The sequence below is a fragment of the Homarus americanus genome, unplaced genomic scaffold (assembly GCF_018991925.1).
Source record: "Homarus americanus isolate GMGI-L3 unplaced genomic scaffold, GMGI_Hamer_2.0 scaffold6147, whole genome shotgun sequence".
In the NCBI taxonomy this organism is placed as follows: domain Eukaryota; kingdom Metazoa; phylum Arthropoda; class Malacostraca; order Decapoda; family Nephropidae; genus Homarus; species Homarus americanus.
Genome location: NW_024725075.1, coordinates 366,075 through 388,374, shown reverse-complemented (window position 1 = coordinate 388,374; position 22,300 = coordinate 366,075). Strand labels below are relative to the sequence as shown.

Below are 22,300 nucleotides of genomic sequence, written 5' to 3'. Positions count from 1 at the left end.
ATGCTACTCTAATATAATAATTATAATATATATGACACATCGTCCCTATATTAACCTAATTTATAATCATACTCATTAAGAAAAAATAATCATCATCATCATCATCACACACACACACACACACACACACACACACACGATCCATATATAATTAGAATTTATCATCAACCTCATTAAAAAAAAAAATGACTCCATACATCTCATAACACAATTTATCTCCATATTCATAACATTAAAATTCTCATCATAAACATACTAACACACAATCGACATAATAAATAACAATCTTCACTACACACACACACACACACACACACACACATCAATGTTTGTCATACTCTTGTCGTCGTGGTGTAAACTTAAAAATACACACTTCCTAACACGGTCACTTTATTTAGAGCGCCATCTTTTATATTTCACACGTTCGTACATAACTCAGGTTTATGTTGTGGCCTTGTAACACACTCACACTGCCTCTGTATATTCACACATTCTTACTAATCTCGGCAATGTCATGGTGTGAGGTCATTTGTTGCTGACAATGAATCTCTTCCAACAGCTACACACGTTCCTGAGGCCAGAGGTTATTGAGGACCTAATTGGGAGGTTATTGGGGTCTAGGTGGGAGGTTATTGAGGGTCTAGTTGGGAGGCTATTGAGGGCCCAGTTGGGAGTTTATGAAGGGCCCAGGTGGAAGGTAATTGGGGATCCAGTTGGGAGGTTATTGAGGGTCTAGTTAGGAGGCTACCGAGGGCTGAGGGTCGCCCTGCATGTGTTATTAAGGGACTGAGTACATGACACCCGAGTACACACACACACACACACACACACACACACACTCTTGGGCAGGCGACAAAGCTGTAATTCAAACTAATGACGTCTATCCTTGTCAATACTCTTGTCCCGTGCCTGAAGCCAACCAATCATGCCAATCTTAGGTCCAGGTGTGATTAGTATGTGATTAGAGCATCGTAACCCTTAATAATTTCGGTGAGGTAATTTCGTGATTAGGGATTGGAGGAAGAGTCGAAGTGTTGGATCTTGGAGGTTGAGGTAGTGTGTGTGTTTTTTGGAGGTGGTATGACTCTGATTTTTAGTGTGGATTAGGGAATGGTTTGGGGTATTTATTTACCTACAATGGGTCGGGGGGGGCGGGGGGTTGGTGAGTAATGTAGGAGGCTAATGATGGTTGGGTAATTATGAGTGAAAATATACTTAATTACGCTTGTCATTACTCGTTGGTACCTATATACACATGAGGATTCGTATATACAGACACACACACATACATTCACACACACATAAACATGCACATACACACACAATAACACAAAGCAAACAAACTAACACAAACACACACACAAACACCAAACGTACACTCACACACACTAACACAAAAAACACTTCCACACACACGGTAACACCAACCCCCACACACACACACACACACACACACACACACACACACTATAAAGTCGACTCTTCATGTCTCTGAGGGGCTTCTACTCGAGGGCAAATTGAATTCTTGGACGGGTTATATTTTGATAGATGCGCTGTTGTCGAGACTAGAGGGAAATATGGTTGGCCTCGTCAGTCTCAAGTCCCTCAAGTGAGAGTCTTAGGTCGTCTGGGGTCTTGTGTCTTATTGAGGAGTCTTTTTTTTTTTTTGGTATCTCTTGTGGTGAAATATTTTATAGGTATTTCTTATGGGGGAGAAAATGTCGAGGGGTAATAATGTAAGTGTTGTGTTGTGTGGTGTGGTGTGGTGTGGGGGGGTGTGGTGGGGTGGGGTGGGGTGGGGTGTGGTGTGGTGGGGTGGGGTGTGATGTGGTGTGGTGTGGTGTGGTTGTGGTGTGGTGTGGTGTGGTGCGGTGTGGTGTGGTGTGATGCGGTGTGGTGTGGTGTGATGCGGTGTGGTGTGGTGTGGTGCGGTGCGGTGCGGTGCGGTGCGGTGCGGTGTGGTGTGGTGTGTTGTGGTGTGGTGTGGTGCGGTGCGGTGTGGTGTGATGTGGTATGGTGCGGGGCGGTGCGTGTGGTGTGGTGCGGTGTGGTGTGATGTGATGTGGTGCAGTGCGGTGTGGTGTGGTGTGGTGTGGTGTGGTGCGGTATGGTGTGATGCAGTGCGGTGTGATGTGGTGTGTTGTGGTGTGATGTGGTGTGGTGTGGTGCGGTATGGTGTGATGCAGTGCGGTGTGATGTGGTGTGTTGTGGTGTGATGTGGTGTGGTGTGGTGCGATGTGGTGTGTGGTGCGGTGCGGTGCGGTGCGGTGCGGTGCAGTGTGGTGCGGTGTGGTGCGGTGTGGCGTATTGTGTTGTGATGTGTCGAGATATATAGTTTTTGGTATTTTATGTAGAAATTTATGTTGATTTAACGTACGTATATCAGTAATGTGATTTAAATTTTATTATAAACATCTGAAGTTTCTCTCTTCAATATAAATTTGATATGAATGTTTATACCTAAAATGGATGTTTATATCTGAGTTTCTCCTTCAGGTTCGTTAATTCTATTTGTATTTTTCTAGGATTCTACGAAGTGTGTGTGTGTGTGTGTGTGTGTGTGTGTGTGTGTGTGTGTGTGTGTGTGTGTGTGTTTTCGCGTGATTCATTTGTTTTTCCTTGCGAGTAAGAGACGTTTATAGATGAAGAATTGTGCCGTAATTAATGACCTGAGAACGTTCTTTGTAGCAGCTGTAGTGGAGGTGTTAAGTTGACGTTCATCTCACCATAAATCAATGTTAAATAGTCCAGTTGCATGCGAGGTTCTGACTGTGTGTACGTGTGTGACTGTACGTGTGTGACTGTTATCGAACGTGTGAGAAGCCAGTCGTTAAGTGGTGTTTCCTCGGTCTGTCGTAGTTCACACCAGAGTTTAATTGATGGTGTTTATGTGTCGGTTTATGGAGCTATGAGTAAAATTTTCGTGTGGTTTATACTAGTTTTTTTTAATAGCTCACACCATTTATTCTATTGTAGCTCACGTATTTTTACCTTAAAAGTCTTACTGTATCAAACTATCTATGAGTGACAACATTCATCAACATATGATATTTTTCCACATTATTGTTGTCATAGATATTGTAGTAAGTGTTTAAACCATACCTAAAGGAAGATGTGTATGTAGATATAGCCAGAACACAACAACACAACACCAAGGAACAACTAACACAAGACACTTCACTCTCCCGACTCCCTGGTAACAAGAGCGACGAGAGCGCCTCTGGTGGTGATGTGCATAACTAGATGTAAACATGCCCAGTAAGTCTGTTTTTTGCGCTAATAAGTTGTCAAAATTCAAGTAAAATCATTCTTTTGTGGAAGTTTTTCGCTTCCTAAATGTTGAAGAAACCTCAAACACAAGTTACTGTACGTTTGGCTTAAAGACACTATGAAAAATTACTTAGAAATTAATTAAAAAAGACAATAAAGCATCCAAGTCAGAGCTGAGAACTGTACACAAATCCACGACCAATCATATCCCGCCAAACAGCCGAGTTAAAAAAAAAGGGAGGGAGGAAAAAATAAACCTTGGCGTCTCTGTTTTCGCGAGATAATAAGGGAAGTCATCAGAGAGAACGAAGGGAGGAGACGGAGGGGGACTTAACTAATTTCGTGCCATCAAAGTTTCCCCAAGAGCGAGGGGGCTGAGATGGGTAAATCCTGAGGCCAAGAGTGGATGAAAAGAGGGTTGAGAGAGAGAGTATAAATGGACAAAGGATAGGAGTGAAAAACCTGCAGAAAATAGAGACAAGAGGAGAAGGAAAAGGATACATGGATAAGAAATAAACGTAAATAATAGAGAGAGGAAACAAGATACGCCATCCCCGAGAGCTGAATACAACATGGCAAACTAAACTGTACTCCTAACACCGCGTCTTGTAACCCTGTTAGGCGATGGGACAAGGGAACAAGAGGAGGAAGAGGATCCGGTCGACAAACACTCTTGCTAAAGGATTCGAAGAGGTCAAGTATAGATTCCAACCCTTTAACCTGCCCAGATGCTCTCGTGAAGGAGGTCTGCTCTAACCAGGGGAAGAATTTATAGAGCAATTACTGGAACAAGAGTTCAAACTTATAATGGAATATGGTGTTTATTTTTTCTGAGAAGAATCCTTTTCCCCTGAGTGTAGAGAGAGAGATGATAGGAGGAACAGGATTTAGGATGAGATTGACGAGGAGGAGAACAGAAAAGCAACAGAAGAAGTAAGAGGAGAGAGGAGAAGAGATGAAAAAGGAGGAGGAGGGTGGAGGAGGAGGAGGAGGAGGAGGAGGAGAGGAGGAGGAGGAGGAGGAGGAGGAGGAGGAGCAGGAGGAGATGGAAGAAGAGGAGAAGGTCATCAAAGTATTATTACTGTTGGGGTTTTTAGTAGAGGTCCACACCTGGGAGGGGTCCAAGACGGCAATAAATGGGTTAATTTCCTTCACCAGGTAGTAACACAGGGCCCCCCTTTAATCACCCCGGAGCACTGCTTACCTGCTTCACACTTGGATGTTCTCAAGATAAGATTTTGTATTTTTTTTTACACTGAAATTATTTGAGGAGAGGGAGATTTTTTTTTTTACGCTTTTCATGATGATAATGATACTAATAATAATGATAGTAATAATAATGATAGTAATAATAACAACAGCAACAACGACAATAATAATAATAATAATAATAATAATAATAATAATAATAATAATAATAACAATAAAACTAACCACAATTGACAGTTTCTATTGGAGAGTTGCACATTGCCGCCACTAGAGGTCAGCTTACAGTATACACAAGATATCTTTAAAGGGATCACTAATGTAAACAAACATCACGTAAGCATTTAGTAAGCCCGTACAACACAGCCAAACACGACTTATTACACCAAATTATAGCATTAAAACACAATGATATACCTATAATATTTACTAACTTTTAAACCCATTAGATTAAATTGTTCTATCTAGTCAAATTAATCTGAATTATATAAGGTATTTATTAATCGGGGTAAATTATGTTATGGTGATTGATAAGTTTTGTAATTTATTTTTTTATGGTATTTATATAATCAGGTAAAATGAAAAACAACAACACTAACAGAAATGAACAAAAACAACAACAGAAATATCAATAATAATAACACCAACAATAACAAATAATAAACAATCAACAACCACAACAATAATATCAAGAACACCACCACCACCACCACCACCACCACCACCAACAACCACCCATAACAACACGAGCCATTACACTTCATAACAGCACAATAAACACATACATTGTCACTATCAACCATCAATGTGTACCTATAAAGTATTTTTTTAATTATATGTTAGAAGAGTAAATGATTCAGTGGTTTGGTGGTAAAATTATCACTATTATTATCATTTTCTAGTATTCATATAAAATTATACTATGTAGATTATATAATAGTAACCTAGATTATATAGAGGAACAATATAAAGTGATATACTGTATACCCCCAGAGAACGTGTGAGCCAATGATAATGGCTGGCTGGTTCACAGGACTAATTTAACTTTGGATCCTAATACGCGAGACAAGTTGGTGGCATACCTGGTAACCCTTCGTGTGAGCTGAGGACATCTTGCAACTCCCCCCTCCTCCTCCTCCTCCTGCAGGTAGAACAGCAGAGGACGTGTTATAAACCGTAAAAGAACAAGCAGAAGAGACCCTATAACATCTCGAACAAGTAGAGAACGTCTTGTGACATCTCAGGTAAAAAAAAAAATACCTTGGAAACATCTCGTGAAAGCAGGCCATACCGTGTAATATCTCAGGCAAGCAAAATACATATTGTAGTCCTAAAAAAAAAAATACCTTGGAAACATCTCGTGAAAGCAGGCCATACCGTGTAATATCTCAGGCAAGCAAAATACATATTGTAGTCCTTGGTGCATACAGGGGACATATTGTAACCCCTCGTGCATACAGGGGGACATAATGTATTACTGTAACCCCTCGTACATACAGCGGACATATCGTAACCCCTCGTACATATCGTAACCCCTCGCGGACATATTGTAACCCCTCGTGCATACAACGGACATATTGTAACCCCTCGTACATACAACGGACATATTGTAACATACAGGGGACATACTGTAACCCCTCGTGCATACAGGGGACTCGTACACCCCTCGTACATACACGGACATATTGTAACCCCTCGTGACATATTGTAACCCCTCGTGCATAACGGACATATTGTAACCCCTCGTACATAACATAACGGACATATTGTAACCCCTCGTGCATACAGGGGACATACTGTAACCCCTCGTGCATACAGGGGACATATCGTAACCCCCCGTACATACAACGGACATATTGTAACCCCTCGTACATACAGCGGACATATTGTAACCCCTCGTGCATACAGGGGACATATTGTAACCCCTCGTGCATACAGCGGACATATTGTAACCCCTCGTACATACAGCGGACGACATCTTGTAACCTCTCGTGCATACAGGGGACATATTGTAACCCCTCGTGCATACAGCGGACATATTGTAACCCCTCGTACATATAGCGGACGACATCTTGTAACCTCTCGTGCATACAGGGGACATATTGTAACCTCTCGTGCATACAGGGGACATATTGTAACCACTTGTGCAACTCCTCGTGTAAAATACCATGCAACATCTCGTGCAAACGGATGACGCCTTGAATCCCTTGTTCAATAAAGGTCAGCCTCGGTACCAAAATATATATAACAATTAATTTTTACAAGCTGGACACACTCCGCCCACCCAGGAACATGACTAATGACTAGGCTGGACGTGGCTGATTAATTTTGTATATTATCCTGACAACTTTGACTCAAAAACGAAAGTGAAAAAATAAATAAATAAAATAAATAAATAAAAATTATAAGAGGATTTTGCAGTTATTCCATCAATGTCGACAAAAACTTATATACCGGTATATTAATTAACTTAGATTAAAAGAAATAATATGAAAAAATATTGTCAAAGGTTACCACACTTTATTCTCACTTTTAATATATATATATATATATATATATATATATATATATATATATATATATATATATATATATATATATATATATATATATATATATATATATATATATATATATATATATATAAATGTAATTTCACTTCATTAGTGTTTGTACAGTATGTAGGTAGTGTGGGCGTGATCCGTGGATGGGCGTGATGCGTGGGTGGGCGTGATCAGTGGGTGGGGGTGTGATCCGTGGGTGGGCGTGATCCGTGGTGGGTGTGATCCGTGGGTGACTTGATCCGTGGATGGGTGTGATCCGTGGTGGGTGTGATCCGTGGGTGGGTGTGATCCGATGGGTGGGTGTGATCCGTGGGTGTGATCCGTGGTGGGTGTGATCCGTGGATGGGTGTGATCCGTGGGTGGGTGTGATCCGTGGGTGGGTGTGATCCGTGGATGGGTGTGATCCGTGGATAGGTGTGGGTGGGTGTGATCCGTGGGTGGGTGTGATCCGTGGTGGGTGTGATCCGTGGGTGGGGGTGATCCGTGAGTGGGTGTGATCCGTGGTGGTGTGTGATCCGTGGTGGGCGTGATCCGTGGGTGGGGGGATCCGTGGTGGGTGTGATCCGTGGGTGGGTGTGATCCGTGAGTGGGTGTGATCCGTGGGTGGGGTGATCCGTGGGTGGTGTGATCCGTGGTGGGATGGGTGTGATCCGTGGGTGGGTGTGATCCGTGGGTGAAAGGGGTGATCCGTGGTGGATGTGATCCGTGAGTGGGGTGTGATCCGTGGTGGATGTGGTGGTGTGATCCGTGGGTGGGTGTGATCCGTGGGTGGGTGGGTGTGATCCGTGGGTGGGTGTGATCCGTGGGTGGGGGTGATCCGTTGGTGGGTGTGATCCGTGGGTGGGTGTAGATGAAAATAACAACTCTGTCCACCTTTGTTCGGATAAACTTCCCCAAACATCTATATTTACTGTTTATATTGACATACTGTGCGGGGTAATCTTTGGTGCCGCTGGAACAAAATACAGCTGTAACATTTGTATTGTCTCATAAGGTGTTTTGAAGTGGATACAGTCTGAAGATTTAGCATTTTCATGTAACATATTTCTGTAACCTTTTGTGCCGCTGGAAAGTAATACATTGTTAACATTTGTGTTGGGAAATGGTCACAGTTGTAAGAATTTCTATGTAAACCTGATATATTTCCTAATACCTAGAGCCGCTTGAACCAATACAGTTTTAACGATTCAACATACACTAACGACTCTCTATACATGAATGATACGGTTGGCTTTGGTGCCTCTAGAAATTGATACACTGTAACCACTGTTCTTCCTGCATTGGTACATTTGGAACTATGGTAATATTGGAGCCTTTACCACTTCTCGAAATGCAAATTACATCAAAAATCCATCGTCTCGGTTTGTGGTGATGAATACTTAACTTAACTTAACCTAACCTAACCGAACCTTTAAACTTACTCAGGTGTATGGATTAAGGTACAGGCTTTGGCACCAGTGGAAATACTTGGGTGAATTCGACTCTCAGTTTTCTCTCGCCTGTGGAAATAGTTACAGCTCTTTCTCGCGGTTCAGTAAATTTCCGTGTTAATACATTGTAGCATTTAGTGGCGCTGGAAATAGATACAGTTTTATCTCTTTATTCTGTTCCCTTCCCTCCTAGTCTTCCTCCTTCCTTCTCTCCCCGTCCTTCTCTCCTTCCAACCACCCTTCCTTCCCTCTTACCTTCTCTCCCTCCCTCTCCCAATTACGCTTCCCCCCTTTCTCACTTCCTCTACTTCTCACCATCCTCCCTCCCAACCCCTCTCACTCCCTCATTCCTTCCCAACCACTCTCTCTACCTGTCTTCCTCCCTCCCAACTACTCTCCCTACCTGTCTTCCTCCTCCCAACCCTCTCCTACCTGTCTTCCTCCCTCCCAACCTCCCTCATGTCTTCCTCCTCCCTCCCTCCTAACCACTCTCTCTACCTGTCTTCCTCCCTCCCTCCCTCCCCAACCACTCTCCCTACCTGTCTTCCTCCCTCCTCCTCCCTCCCCAACCACTCTCCTACCTTTCTTCCTCCCTCCCTCCCTCCCAACCATTCTCTCTGCCTGTCTTCCTCCCTCCCCTCCCCAACCCCTCTCTACCTGTCTTCCTCCTCCTCCCTCCCAACCCTCTCCTCCCTCCCTCCTCCCCCCCCCCTCTCCTTCATGTCTTCCTCCCTCCCTCCCCCTCTCTCTGCCTGTCTTCCTCCCTCCCTCCCAACCCTCTCCCTACCTGTCTTCCTCCCTCCCTCCCTCCCAACCCTCTCTCTGCCTGTCTTCCTCCCCTCCCTACCTGCCCTCCCTCCCTCCCAACCCTCTCCAACCACCTCTCCCTACCTGTCTTCCTTCCTCCCTCCTCCCTCCCTCCCTAGCCGTTCCCGCTGCCCACATGTATACACGAAATAAAACTCCCATGAATATCGAGGAGGCAGGAGGTATGGTAAAGGGCCGTGGTTAATGGATCACCTGTTACTCGGTGGGCAGTGTGCTCATCCGTTGGGTCTGTTCAGCGTCTTCCCTTGGTCTGTTATTTTTACTGAACACTAGTCTGCGTCTCGCTCTCTCTCTCTGTCTTTATTCATTCTCTCTTCTTTTTTCTTTCTCTCATTCTCCTCTTCCTTCCTTCCCTCTTCTCTACCTCCCCTCCCCCTGCTCTCTTTCTCTCTCCCCTTCTCCCCCCACCCCGTACCTGAACTCTTACAATATCACCTCAAAATAAAAACAGGGGAGCGTTGTCTGGCTGGGTAGCGAGACCTGGGCGGAATATCCCCTGGAGAGAGAGAGAGAAAGAGAGACAATCGGGCCTCTCTCTCTCTCTCTCTCTCTCTCTCTCTCTCTCTCTCTCTCTCTCTCTCTCTCTCGGAAATGTATAAATAGGAGGTTTAGGTCGGCTGACAGTTCGCCTAAGCCTCCCAGATCTTCTCGTAGAGCCGCTCTGAATGCTTTCTGAAATCCGCAAAAGAGCCTCACGTTGTGGCAAGTAGGGTGTTGTAGCCTACCTCCGCTTCCTCCTCCTTCTTTACTTCCTCCTCCTTCCTTCTCTTCCTCTTCACCTAACTTCCTCCTCCTTTACTTCCGCTTTCTTCCTCACTCCTCCTTTACTTCCTCTTACTTCCTCTTCCTCCTCTTACTTCCTCCTCCTCTTCTTCCTCTTACTCACCCAGACAATCTTACTCTTCTACAGTACACAACATTCTAACATAACGTTCATACTGTAACATATATTGAACGCTCATGATTCATACAAAATTTATTACCAAGTTTCAGAAATGTAATCTAATTTTAACACCATTTAACATAATTATTTTTTTAACACAATCTAACACGCACTTTTAACACAATATAATAACCACATTTCTAACACAACCTAACACGCAATTTTAACCCTCTCTAACACGCGCACTTCTAACACAATTTAACACAATCTAATACATACACTTTTAAAACAATCTAACACACTTATTCTGGACATCATAACATAACACACTCTAACAGTTAATACATCCATAAAACAATTTAACATCTATACATTTAACACAATCACCCACACATATGGTAACATAATTTAACAAGTTTAGTTTTAATTACATAATCAAACACCTGTCTGATTAACCAACACAGGCAAAAGGTAACATGTTTTCATTTCACTCAAGTTAATATGTGCTAGTTCTTCCTTACTACAGAATGAGTTATACATAATTGTTCATAAGACTTACACGAACTATGATTAATATGTGTACTTCAGTTCACATCTTGTACACAAACACATAACAGTATGTCTTTATGTCTGTGTGTTTGTCATAATAAAAACAGATGTGACAAGTGTACTCAACCATCTCCTGTAACACAAACACCTCCGTTGACCACTGAACAAAAACACTCATGTACTTGACCAACTCCTGTACACAAACACCTCCGTTGACCACTGAACAAAAACACTCATGTACTTGACCAACTCCTGTACACAAACACAACACAAACACCTCCGTTGACCACTGACAAAAACACTCCTTGTTGACCACTGAACAAAAACACTCATGTACTTGACCAACTCCTGTAAACACAAACACCTCCGTTGACCACTGAACAAAAACACTCATGTACTTGACCAACTCCTGTACACAAACACAACAAACACCTCCGTTGACCACACAAAACACTCATACACTTGACCAACTCCTGTAACACAAACACCCACTGAACAAAAACACTCATGTACTTGACCAACTCCTGTACACAAACACAACACAAACACCTCCGTTGACCACTGAACAAAAACACTCATGTACTGACCACTCCTGTAACACAAACACCTCCGTTGACCACTGAACAAAAACACTCATGTACTTGACCAACTCCTGTACACAAACACAACACAAACACCTCCGTTGACCACTGAACAAAAACACTCATGTACTTGACCAACTCCTGTACACAAACACAACACAAACACCTCCGTTGACCACTGAACAAAAACACTCATGTACTTGACCAACTCCTGTACACAAACACCTCCGTTGACCACTGAACAAGAACACACATACACTTGACCAACTCCTGTACACAAACACAACACAAACACCGATTTTTCGTCTACATTTATCCCCCGGCAGAACTCCCACGAAACTGTACAATAATTCCAAGTTTGGCTGACAGGAAAATGTGGCGTTTTTGGTGGTGTGGTGAGGCGGCCGTTATCGAGGTCTGCTTCTTGCAGGTTTATGAAACTTTTTCTTGGAAAATGTTAGTCGTTTTCTTAAAAGGTAAAGACGGCGGCTTTTGTCCAAGTTTCCTTTTGTAGTTGGGCCATCAAAGGCTTCAGGAAGTTATCGTTATTGGTGATTGCCGCCAGCGGTTTTAGATGGAATTTCGTATTTTGTGTTGGTTGTATGCAAATGTCGGTTATTTTTCTGTAAACAGACATAACACGCAGCGCCCTCAGTCACGGTGGTACTCGAGGCTAACTTAACACAGCCGCTATACTGTTACCTCATCACTGTCTCACGCAAACATTTGAACAGTTTTAAGTTCTGATTTTTTCTGGGTAAAAGTTATGTTGATTATCTTTATTTATTTATAGTTGTATTAAAGAAGTTCTTTTAGCTTTTGCCCGAGAAGAATAACGTATAGTTTTATGGCTATTAACTCCTAGGTAGACTAAAAAAATATCTTATTATTACTCTTATTATTATTTTATATTTGTATTATAATTGTTTTTTATTATAATTTACAACCGTTTTTTATATAATTTCAATAACTATTATCAATGGTATAATTATCATTAGTATATTCGAGTTGTTAAAAGCAATAACTATTATGCCACAGTATTAGAATCTTGAACTATTAACCTAACAGTGTGTGGTTACAGTAACATCTGGTATTATCCTGCTATAGTGCTTTAGTAACATCAAGTTAACAGAGAAAGGAAACAAAGGTGAAAAAAGTAAGAAAAAATCAAGACAATAACAAATATAAACACAGAAACAAGACAAAAATGAGAAAAACAGAAATAAACCAAGAAAATTTATATAAAAAATTAATTATAATTAAAAAAACATGATCCCATAACATAAACCCAACATCTCGTCACTAATAATACAAATACAAAAAATAAACCTGGAAAAAAATAACGAACAAATTTTCTCCAAAGATGTTCTGAGTGCGACCAAAAATTACCATATGGTCAGGAATATGCAGGAAAACTTTGAAACGGTTTTGGCCCCGAGTCAATATTTGGGCAGATAACGTGAAGGGAAATACATGTAAATGGTGGCAGAGTGGTGTAAGATGGTGCGGGGCTTCCGTATGGAGACGATCAGCTGACCGCTCTATAGACGAGGTTGACTTACCGTAACGAGAGAGAGAGAGAGAGAGAGAGAGAGAGAGAGTTGGGTGTATAAAGGTCACCGTATTATTTTTGTTTTTCCTATATTTTAATTTTGTGCCGTTTCAAAATTCTCTTTCTTGATTCACCATCTTCTTCCTCCTTCCCAAAATACATATATCTATCAAACCTATACAAGTTATATCTCCTAGGTCTCCGCTATACTAGGTGGAGATGTAAACCTAACCCCACAGCCTGTGTGGAGACGTCTGTTAGTGAGATAGGGACAAGGTTAAAGATCTCTCCTGACGCCAACAAGATCATGACATGTTTTCCACCTGTTTTGTCTCTCTCAACCTGTCTAATTCATGTAAAGTCTCTGTTTTATTTAGAAGCCATTTTGAAGGTCAACTTACCAACGTCGTCGTAAAGGAAGAGTATCATTAAGATGTATTCTCAGATTCCCAGTTAGGTGCAGGAGGGAGGGTAAGTGGGAAGGAGGGGAGTAAGGGGGGAAGGAGGGATGGTAGGGGGGAAGGAGGGATGGTAGGGGGGGAGGGAGATAGGGAAGGGTGGGAGATGGGGAAGGGTGGAAGATGGTGGAGAAGGGAGGGAAGGAGGGTGGTGTAGAGGAATGGAGGAGAGATGGTGGAAGGGGAAGAAGAAGGGGAAGAGGGAAGGGATGAGGGATGGAAGGAAGAGAAGGGTGGTGGGGGGGAGGGAGGTATTTTTAACTTACGATAGCTATACACAGAATCAAGTTTAGTTTCATTTGATAAAGTGACACAAATGTTTTTTTTCTCTATATGTCAGACAAGATTAAAATGACGGTGCACGTGCGTTATTATCTGGTCACTGAACTTGTACGTTTGTGTTAACTCACTCTCTCTCTCTCTCTCTCTCTCTCTCTCTCTCTCTCAGACGACCTATTCCTCCCTACTGGTGTTTCACTACTCCCCAGAGACTGAGTAAATGAACGTAAGTCATTAATTATCCTTAAGTCGTCGGAGGTGTCATTAGCAGACTCCGCTGTTTCCTCCTCCACCCACTCCACCCACCCTCCATTCCTCCTCACTCCCACTCCTCCTCCACCCACTCCACCCTATACAGCTTTGGCCAATCTAGATGGTGTCTAATTAGATGTGGTCCTCAAGGTGTGTGTGTGTGTGTGTGTGTGTGTGTGTGTGTGTGTGTGTGCGCTCTTGCGTCTCGTTTTGGATGCGCGAGATGTGTTGAATTATTAATATACAGTATACTGTATATATCAAACTTTTCATGTGGAAGAGGAGACTAACGATGCTTGTAGTAGTAGTAGTAGTAGTAGTAGCATCAGGAATAATACGAGTTATAGTAGTAGTAAAGATATCATTAACCTAGCAATAATAAACGGACGAACACCAACACCACCACCACCACCACCAACAGCACTAAGGTAAACCCTCAACACCAGCCGTAGCCAATCTCCTGTCGGTGTTACACTCCAAGTTGTCCAAAAATAATGTATGTTATTTGCCACCAACCCAACCCACCTGAAAACTGTGACACCTTTTATCATCGCTGCTGCAAAAGAGAAACACTGTATGACTCTCCACCGTAAATACAACCCCGAGTTAGATGGAATACTTTAAAAAAATCATCGGAGGACAAATAACTCATCAGCTATTTCTTGCTTTCCAGAGATTCGTACATTAAAAAAATTCCCCTCTAATGGAGACGTGTGAATAGAGCCAAAAGGTTTATTTATGTTATGATGTAAAGAATTAATGTAAAAAATGGCGCTGAAATGGCAATGAGAGTTTATGATAACGAGAGGAGAAATATTTGATGTAGGGATCTCTCAGGGCACGAGAATATGGGGGAGAGGGACAGGGAGGGGTGGGGTCGGGTTTCCATAACAGGTAGGAGGTTGGGTCATTCCCAGAGTGTCCAGCCCGTGTGTTATGTAGACCAGTTTACATTTGCATGTATCTGTGTGAGGCTGGCGGACCTGACGAGAGGTAACTTCTGTAAGGTTTTGAGGTGATGGAGGTGTTGTAGTAGTAGGGGTGGTGGTGGTGTTGTTGTGGTAATGGTGATGGCGGTGGTGTTGTGGTAATGGTGATGGCGGTGTTGTTGTGGTAATGGTGATGGTGTTGTGGTAATGGTGATGGTGTTGTGGTGATGGTGTTGTGGTAATGGTGTTGTGGTAATGGTGATGGTGTCGTGGTAATGTTGATGGTAGTGATGGTGTTGTGGTAATGGTGATGGTGTTGTGGTAATGGTGTTGTGGTAATGATGATGGTGTTGTGGTAGTAGTGGTAGTTTTGATGGTGTTGTGTGGTTGTGATGATGATAATGGTGTTGTGTGGTGGTAGGGGTAGTAGTGATGGTGTTGTGTGGTTGTTGTATGTGGTGTTATGTGGTGGTAGTGGTAATGTTTGAGGATCGACCACGTTAGAAAGAACCTAATCATGTGTACAGGGAATAGTGTAAATCCTGAACACATTTTTTTCACAGCACAACAGCCACCGAACTAACACACTCCACTAGACCCTCACACAAGGGATGACAAACTGGGAGCTACACTGTCTTGGTGTAGAGAGAGTCATATCATTACAGTTTCCTCGTAATTGGTGATCTGACTGTATCAAACTGGCTTGTTTTATGTATGACACAAAGATGTTTTTTTCTCACCCCAATAAAAGGAATAATTACACACGAAATTTTAAGAATTTACGTACAGACTTACCGGGAGTTTTCAGCCTAGCCTAACCTAACCTAACCTCGAGACTCAGGCAGTTCGCTGTTGGCCGCGTTATTGTGAAAAGCGAGATATACATAATCCTGACTACACTTAAGGCACCACTTGACGCAATATTTTTTTTTCCCTTTACATAAAATAACACGAGCTTTAGGCAGAGAACCGTCCACTCAACTATTCGGGTCACAAAAAAAAAAAAAAAACTTGGGCCAAACAGAAGAGTGAAGAGCATAGAGCGAAGAAAAAGGACTATTGAATTCGTGCTGTTGCTGGCTGTTGGCTCCTTGCTGTTACTTGACGCTGCTGCCTTTGTTGCTTTTTGTTATTTTATTTTTACACAGCAAAATTTTCACGGTGTAACCTTTATAATGAAACGGATATCACACACACCCGACTCTGGCCACCACCACACATACACACACCCGACTCTGGCCACCACCACACATACACCCGACACTGATCACCACACACACCTGACACTGGCCACCACCACACACCCGACCACCACCACACACACCCGACACCCACCACACATACACACACCCGACACTGACCACCACACACCCGACACTGGCCACCACCACACACACACCCGACACTGGCCACCACCACACACACCCGACACTGACCACCACACACACCCCCACACATTTAAATTAGCCTCGACTATCCTGGTATAATTCATGTTATCTATGTTACATTCTCTCATTTATTACGTCTGTCAATCTCCTCTTTATCCATTTACTTTTCCATTACTTCACTATTCACGATCTTTAGTCTTTATTTTCCTTCTTTTCCTCTTGACGAGCTCTCAAACCTTAACAATTGTTCTTCCCTCGAGTCAGTTCATCTCTCTTTAAGTTCCAACTCAAAATGGTATTATGTTTGTTATGTACATATATATACTATTTCTATCTCACACTCCATAAAGCTTCAATAGCGTTAGTTCCGGGTGTTAATGTCGGGGAATGAGTGAGTGAGCGAGTGAGTGAGTGAGCGAGTAGGTGAGTGAGTGAGTGAGAGCTGAGTGTTGTACCCCCTTGAGGAACGATTTCAAGAGTGGTGGAACACATCACACTGGGAAACTTATGGCGAGTGACATCTTATGAAAGGCGAGAGAGGTGTGTGTGTGTCAGCGGTGGCCTAAGGGTTGCTGACCTCTGGGGTTGAAAAGAAAACCAAAACAAAATTGACTGCAGAAAAGAATGTCGAGAAAAATATGAATGTAATAAATGTCATCATTCTTTGTGTGGAAATGGCGTGACCTAACGATGTGCATTGACATTTATTTTTATTTATGAATCACTGTGGCTGTAATTGTCCCTGTACCTATAACTCTACCTGTGCTTGTATCTGTACCAGTGATATTGTTTCTAACTGTATAATGATAAACAAAAAAGCGATAACTCATACAGAGAACTGGGATAAAACGATAACAGGAAGGAGAAGAGGACAGAGAAGGAGAGTGAGGGGGCGAGGGAGGGAAATGGAGACATAACATTGAAGGTGAGGAGCCGAGATATACGGACCATTCTTGATAGATAGAGTCTAAGTGAGGTGTGTGTGTGTGTGTATGTGAGTGAGGCCCTCTTCTATGTAAAATGTGCACATGAAGAACGAAAATATACATGTTAATTCGAGAGGGTAAATATCCACACACAAGAACCCCCACTACTGTGTGATAGAAGACATGTGTCACTTTACACATCTGGGTACTGTACCTCACACATGCACCGTAAAACCACCTCAGGTATTCGCAGGTGTGTGGAGTTAATTGACAGTGAGGTGCACCGACCCGCTAACTTATGGGAGGTAAACAATGTGTGGATCTTGTTTTAATGCTTTGTTTTTGGGGAGGAGGGTTCATCTTCTGAGACTTGGTGCCACGCCCACATTCACCACCACCACGCCCACTGACACCCTCATTCACCACCACGCCCACTGACACATTCACCACCACGCCCACTGACACCTTCATTCACCACCACGCCCACTGACACCCACATTCACCACCACCACGCCCACTGACACCCACATTCACCACCACGCCCACCCTTCCCATACCAGACACGGTTCACCCCACAAGACTCACCTTGGTCGAGTCAACATCAACACACAGGGTTCAGAGGCACACCTTAAACTCGGGTTCGTACGGGTAGTTTGAACCCAACAAGACCTTAAACTTCTGTATGACTGATGAACCATTAAATCAGAGGTCAATTCCAGGTCACTCTCCAAAGGGGATTACACTGACCTCATTACACAGAAGAGGGTTTGTTTATAAAATCTCATGTTATGGACGGAAGATCCTTCACGTCAGTCGTAAGGGTACAACTACCTGATTGTACCGGGGTAGTTATGACTGGTTAAAAAACAAAAACAATAAAAACACTTTAGTCAAGATAAGATCAATCCATTTAAGTCACCCCCCGAACTCAATTGTCTCAGATTAAAACCAAAGTTTATATTGAACGTAGAGTAAAGGTATAAAGTAGTTTGATGTTGAAATAGTTTTAACTAGATGCGTGACTGTCTTTATCTATGTCGAGACCCGAGCATTATATTGTTGAATTAAAAGTTAAGTAAGAATATAATATCCTCATAAGACTTCCATAATGCTTTAGATATTCAAATTTTTATAATTAGATAAGATGGTAATGTGGTCTATTTTACGCCCGGCGTTTCCTGAAGAAATATTGTCTACTTGTTGACTTTTTCATAATAATCTGGCAACGCTGTTTAATGTTATTTGTTGTTGTGTTGGTACCACTGCGTCTATATACCGAGAAGGAAATTTAAATGGCAAAAATAAATGAATAAAAACGAAAGGAAAAACAAAAATTTAAAGGAAGTGGATAGAAAGCAAAAGGAAAATCGTATATATTTTTTATATATATTTTCTTGCGTTTCAAAAAAGTGTCATCACGTTTTTCCACTTTTTTAGCGACGCGGTGTACAGAATTCTGAACGCTGGTGAAAGAGGATAGTTAATCTTCCCTCTCATCAGGAAAAACATTCTGAAATAAACTGTACGACTACAGACCGTAAAAAAAACGAAGCTTCACAAGGTCGGCTGAACTACTACGACTGCAATAACTATACAGAAACGGGTGATTTATTATTCCTCTTAAATCACGTTCGAGTTTGTGATAATTATTGATACACACTCACTGCTTTTCCCCTAACTACCCAAAGGCCGGTAATAATAATTGTCCAAACAAACACTAATGATGAAAAGTTACTTAATTATACAAACACACGGACAGTATTTGCTTGACTAGATGTGTAACCTCCCTCACAGAGTATTGCATGTTGATATTCCCAAAGATTAAATGATTTACCTTGTGTTCATGCAGTGAGTGACATTGTACTAACCTCACATCAGCTCAGTCAACACCTCCAGATTTCCGGTTTATTTCTGCTCTCCAGTCGCTGTTGTTGTTCACCTGTCGGGAAACACTGCATTAATATCCTTTGGTCTTTTCCCCGTGTCCCCAGTGTCAGTCAACTACTCTGATTAATGTTTACCAGAGAGACGTAAGACTGGTACTGACAAGGTCTCTCTCTGTGGTCCATAAGCAAGCCATCAGCTGATCTGTGACGTCACTTACAAACCCTAGATATTCGATGATTCAAATTGTTCGAAGGTTCGAAAATCGCGGAGCTATGAACCTTATAATCGATATACTCAAACATCACTCAACTTAGACAGTAAATAGCCAATTTGCATCATGTCTTCAATTAGTTGGTTCATGTATATATATTATGGATTTATATATTAATATACATTCTTAATATATATATACGAATAGATATATATAAACAGTGTATTAGGAGACTAGTTTATATCATTTTTCATGGCCCTCTGAGGAACCTGAGACCATCAAGACTGTGGTGCAAATTAGACCTCAACGTGTGAGGTGCAAATTAGTTTTATAGTGAGAGGCGAGACGGCTATGGCTCACCAGGTCTACACTTGGGGTTAATTCTGACAATCAACACAGCCATCCTCTCCATCACTCCGCTGGGAAATTTTAAGATCACATTTTATGGCATCGTTTGGCAGAGCTAGAAACCTGACCCTGGGGTGTGGTGGGGCGTGGGGGAGTAGTGGGGTGTGGGGAGGTAGTGGGGTAGGTGGGGGTGTGAGAAGGTGTAGGGTGTGGGGAGGTAGTGGGGTGTGGGGAAGGTAGTGGGGCGTGGGGAGGTAGTGGGGTGTGGGAAGGTGGTAGGGTGTGGGGAAGGTGGTGGTAGGGTGTGGGGAAAATGGTGGGGTGTGGGGGAGGTAGTGGGGCGTGGGGGAGGTAGTGGGGTGTGAGGAAGGTGGTAGGGTGTGGGGGAAATGGTGGGGTGTGAGGGAAATGGTGGGGTGTAAGGAGGAAATAGGGTAAAACAGAGGAATTAGAATGAAACGAAACCTAACAAAAATAAGAGAGAGAGAGAGAGAGAGAGAGAGAGAGAGAGAGAGAGAGAGAGAGAAGAAATAAGAAGAAATACCAGAGACAGAGAAAGGGGACAATAAAGGGTGGAAGAGTCATTAGAGAAGAGGGAGATGCAAAAGGAGACGATGATGGTGGAAAGAAGAACGTGGATATGTAGGAAAGACGTGAAAAATAGATGGAGAAGGTAGCAAAGGAGAGAATTTTAGAGTGAGAAAGATGGCATTAATCTCTCTCTCTCTTTTCTTGTCATCTTTCTCTCTTCATCCATTCATCAATCTATTTCTCTGTTTATCTTAAATAGCTAGAAATATAATAGAGAAGGTGACATCTAAGAATAAAGACTCCAGACCAAAAGAAAAAAGTGATTAATTTTTCAATGATCATGCGGCTGGCAGTCTCTCTGTGTGACGTCATCTACCACCTGGCCAAATGTCGTACTTTTTGTAGTTTTTTATTAGATTTAGATGAGAAATTAAATGTTTTCTATTTTTTTTAGGGTTATGAAAAGTTTTAATTGATATCTGCCTTGGAATGTGAAGACGTCACTAAAGCGAGTAATTTCCCTTTGAAGTTAAACTCAACACCAAGAACTCGAAACCAAGGACTCGAGACCAAAAACTCGAAACCAAAGACTCGAAACCAAGGACTCGAAACCAAGGATTCGAAACCAAGGACTCGAGACCAAAAACTCGAAACCAAGGACTCGAAACCAAGGACTCGAGACCAAAAACTCGAAACCAAGGACTTGAAACCAAGGACTCGAAACCAAGGACTTGAAACCAAGGACTGAAACCAAGGAATCGAAAACCAGGACTCGAGACCAAGGACTCGAGACCAAAACTCGAAACCAAGATCGAAACCAAGGACTCGAGACCAAGGACTCGAGACCAAACTCAAAACCAAGGAATCGAACCAAGGACTCGAAACCAAGGACTTGAAACCAAGAACTCGAACCAAGGAATCGAAACCAAGGACTCGAGACCAAGGACTCGAGACCAAAATCGAAACCAAGGACTCGAGACCAAAAACTCGAAATCAAGGACTCGAGACCAAAACTCGAAACCAAGAACTCGAAACCAAGGACTCGAAACCAAGGACTCGAGACCAAAAATTCAAAACCAAGGACTTGAAACCACGGACTCGAAACCAAGGACTTGAAACCAAGGATTCGAAACCAAGGACTCGAGACCAAAAACTCGAAACCAAGAACTTGAAACCAAGGACTCGAAACCAAGGACTCGAAATCAAGGACTCGAGACCAAAAACTCGAAACCAAGAACTCGAAACCAAGGACTCGAAACCAAGGACTCGAGACCAAAAACTCGAAACCAAGAACTCGAGACCAAAAATTCAAAACCATGGACTTGAAACCAAGGACTCGAAACCAAGGACTTGAAACCAAGGATTCGAAACCAAAACTCGAAACCAAGGACTTGAAACCAAGGACTCGAGACCAAGGACATGAAATCAAGACCGACACTAAGGATTCGAGACCATTGATTCTAAACCTAAGAGACTCGAGAACAAGGACATGAAACTGTGGGCTCGAGACCGAAATCCTACATGGAGTCAAACGAAGGTCAGAGGTTACCATCTGACCCCTGAAGCAACACTCTAATGGGGTTTTTGCTTAACTCATAGTCTAGCCTTGTGTGTGTGTGTGTGTGTGTGTGTGTCTGTATGTGTGTCTGTGTAAGGTTCGTCGCTGGTTCGCATTCGGGGTTGGGGAAATGATAAAACGCTCGAGGGCATTGCCGACCACATTGCCTGTTTGTTTACCGATTTTTTTTTCAGGTTTCAGTATGCTGTATCCGCACTGCCCTTAAGGTTTCGGTTTATGGGAGCCACTTTCACAACAGGGTGACACAAAATGATGTCCACTGTAGCAGAGAGTGACACAACATGATGTCCACTGTAGCAGAGAGTGACACAACATGATGTCCACTGTAGCAGAGAGTGACACAACATGATGTCCACTGTAGCGAGAGTGACACAACATGATGTCCACTGTAGCAGAGAGTGACACAAAATGATGTCCACTGTAGCAGAGAGTGACACAACATGATGTCCACTGTAGCAGAGAGTGACACAACATGATGTCCACTGTAGCAGAGAGTGACACAACATGATGTCCACTGTAGCAGAGAGTGACACAACATGATGTCCACTGTAGCAGAGTGACACAACATGATGTCCACTGTAGCAGAGAGTGACACAACATGATGTCCACTGTAGCAGAGAGTGACACAACATGATGTCCACTGTAGCAG

At 42.7% G+C, this 22,300-nt stretch overlaps 1 protein-coding gene across 1 annotated transcript in view; it reads left to right on the top strand.

Moving 5' to 3' along the window:
* The window catches only part of LOC121864728 (probable splicing factor, arginine/serine-rich 7), a 50,801-nt gene extending 29,375 nt beyond the window's left edge, over nucleotides 1-21,426 (top strand). The window contains exon 2 of the mRNA XM_042363888.1: nucleotides 20,842-21,426. Within this exon, the coding sequence (XP_042219822.1) occupies nucleotides 20,842-21,426 (585 nt within the window). The remainder of the gene's footprint in view (nucleotides 1-20,841) is intronic.
* The last annotated feature ends 874 nt before the right edge of the window (nucleotides 21,427-22,300 follow it).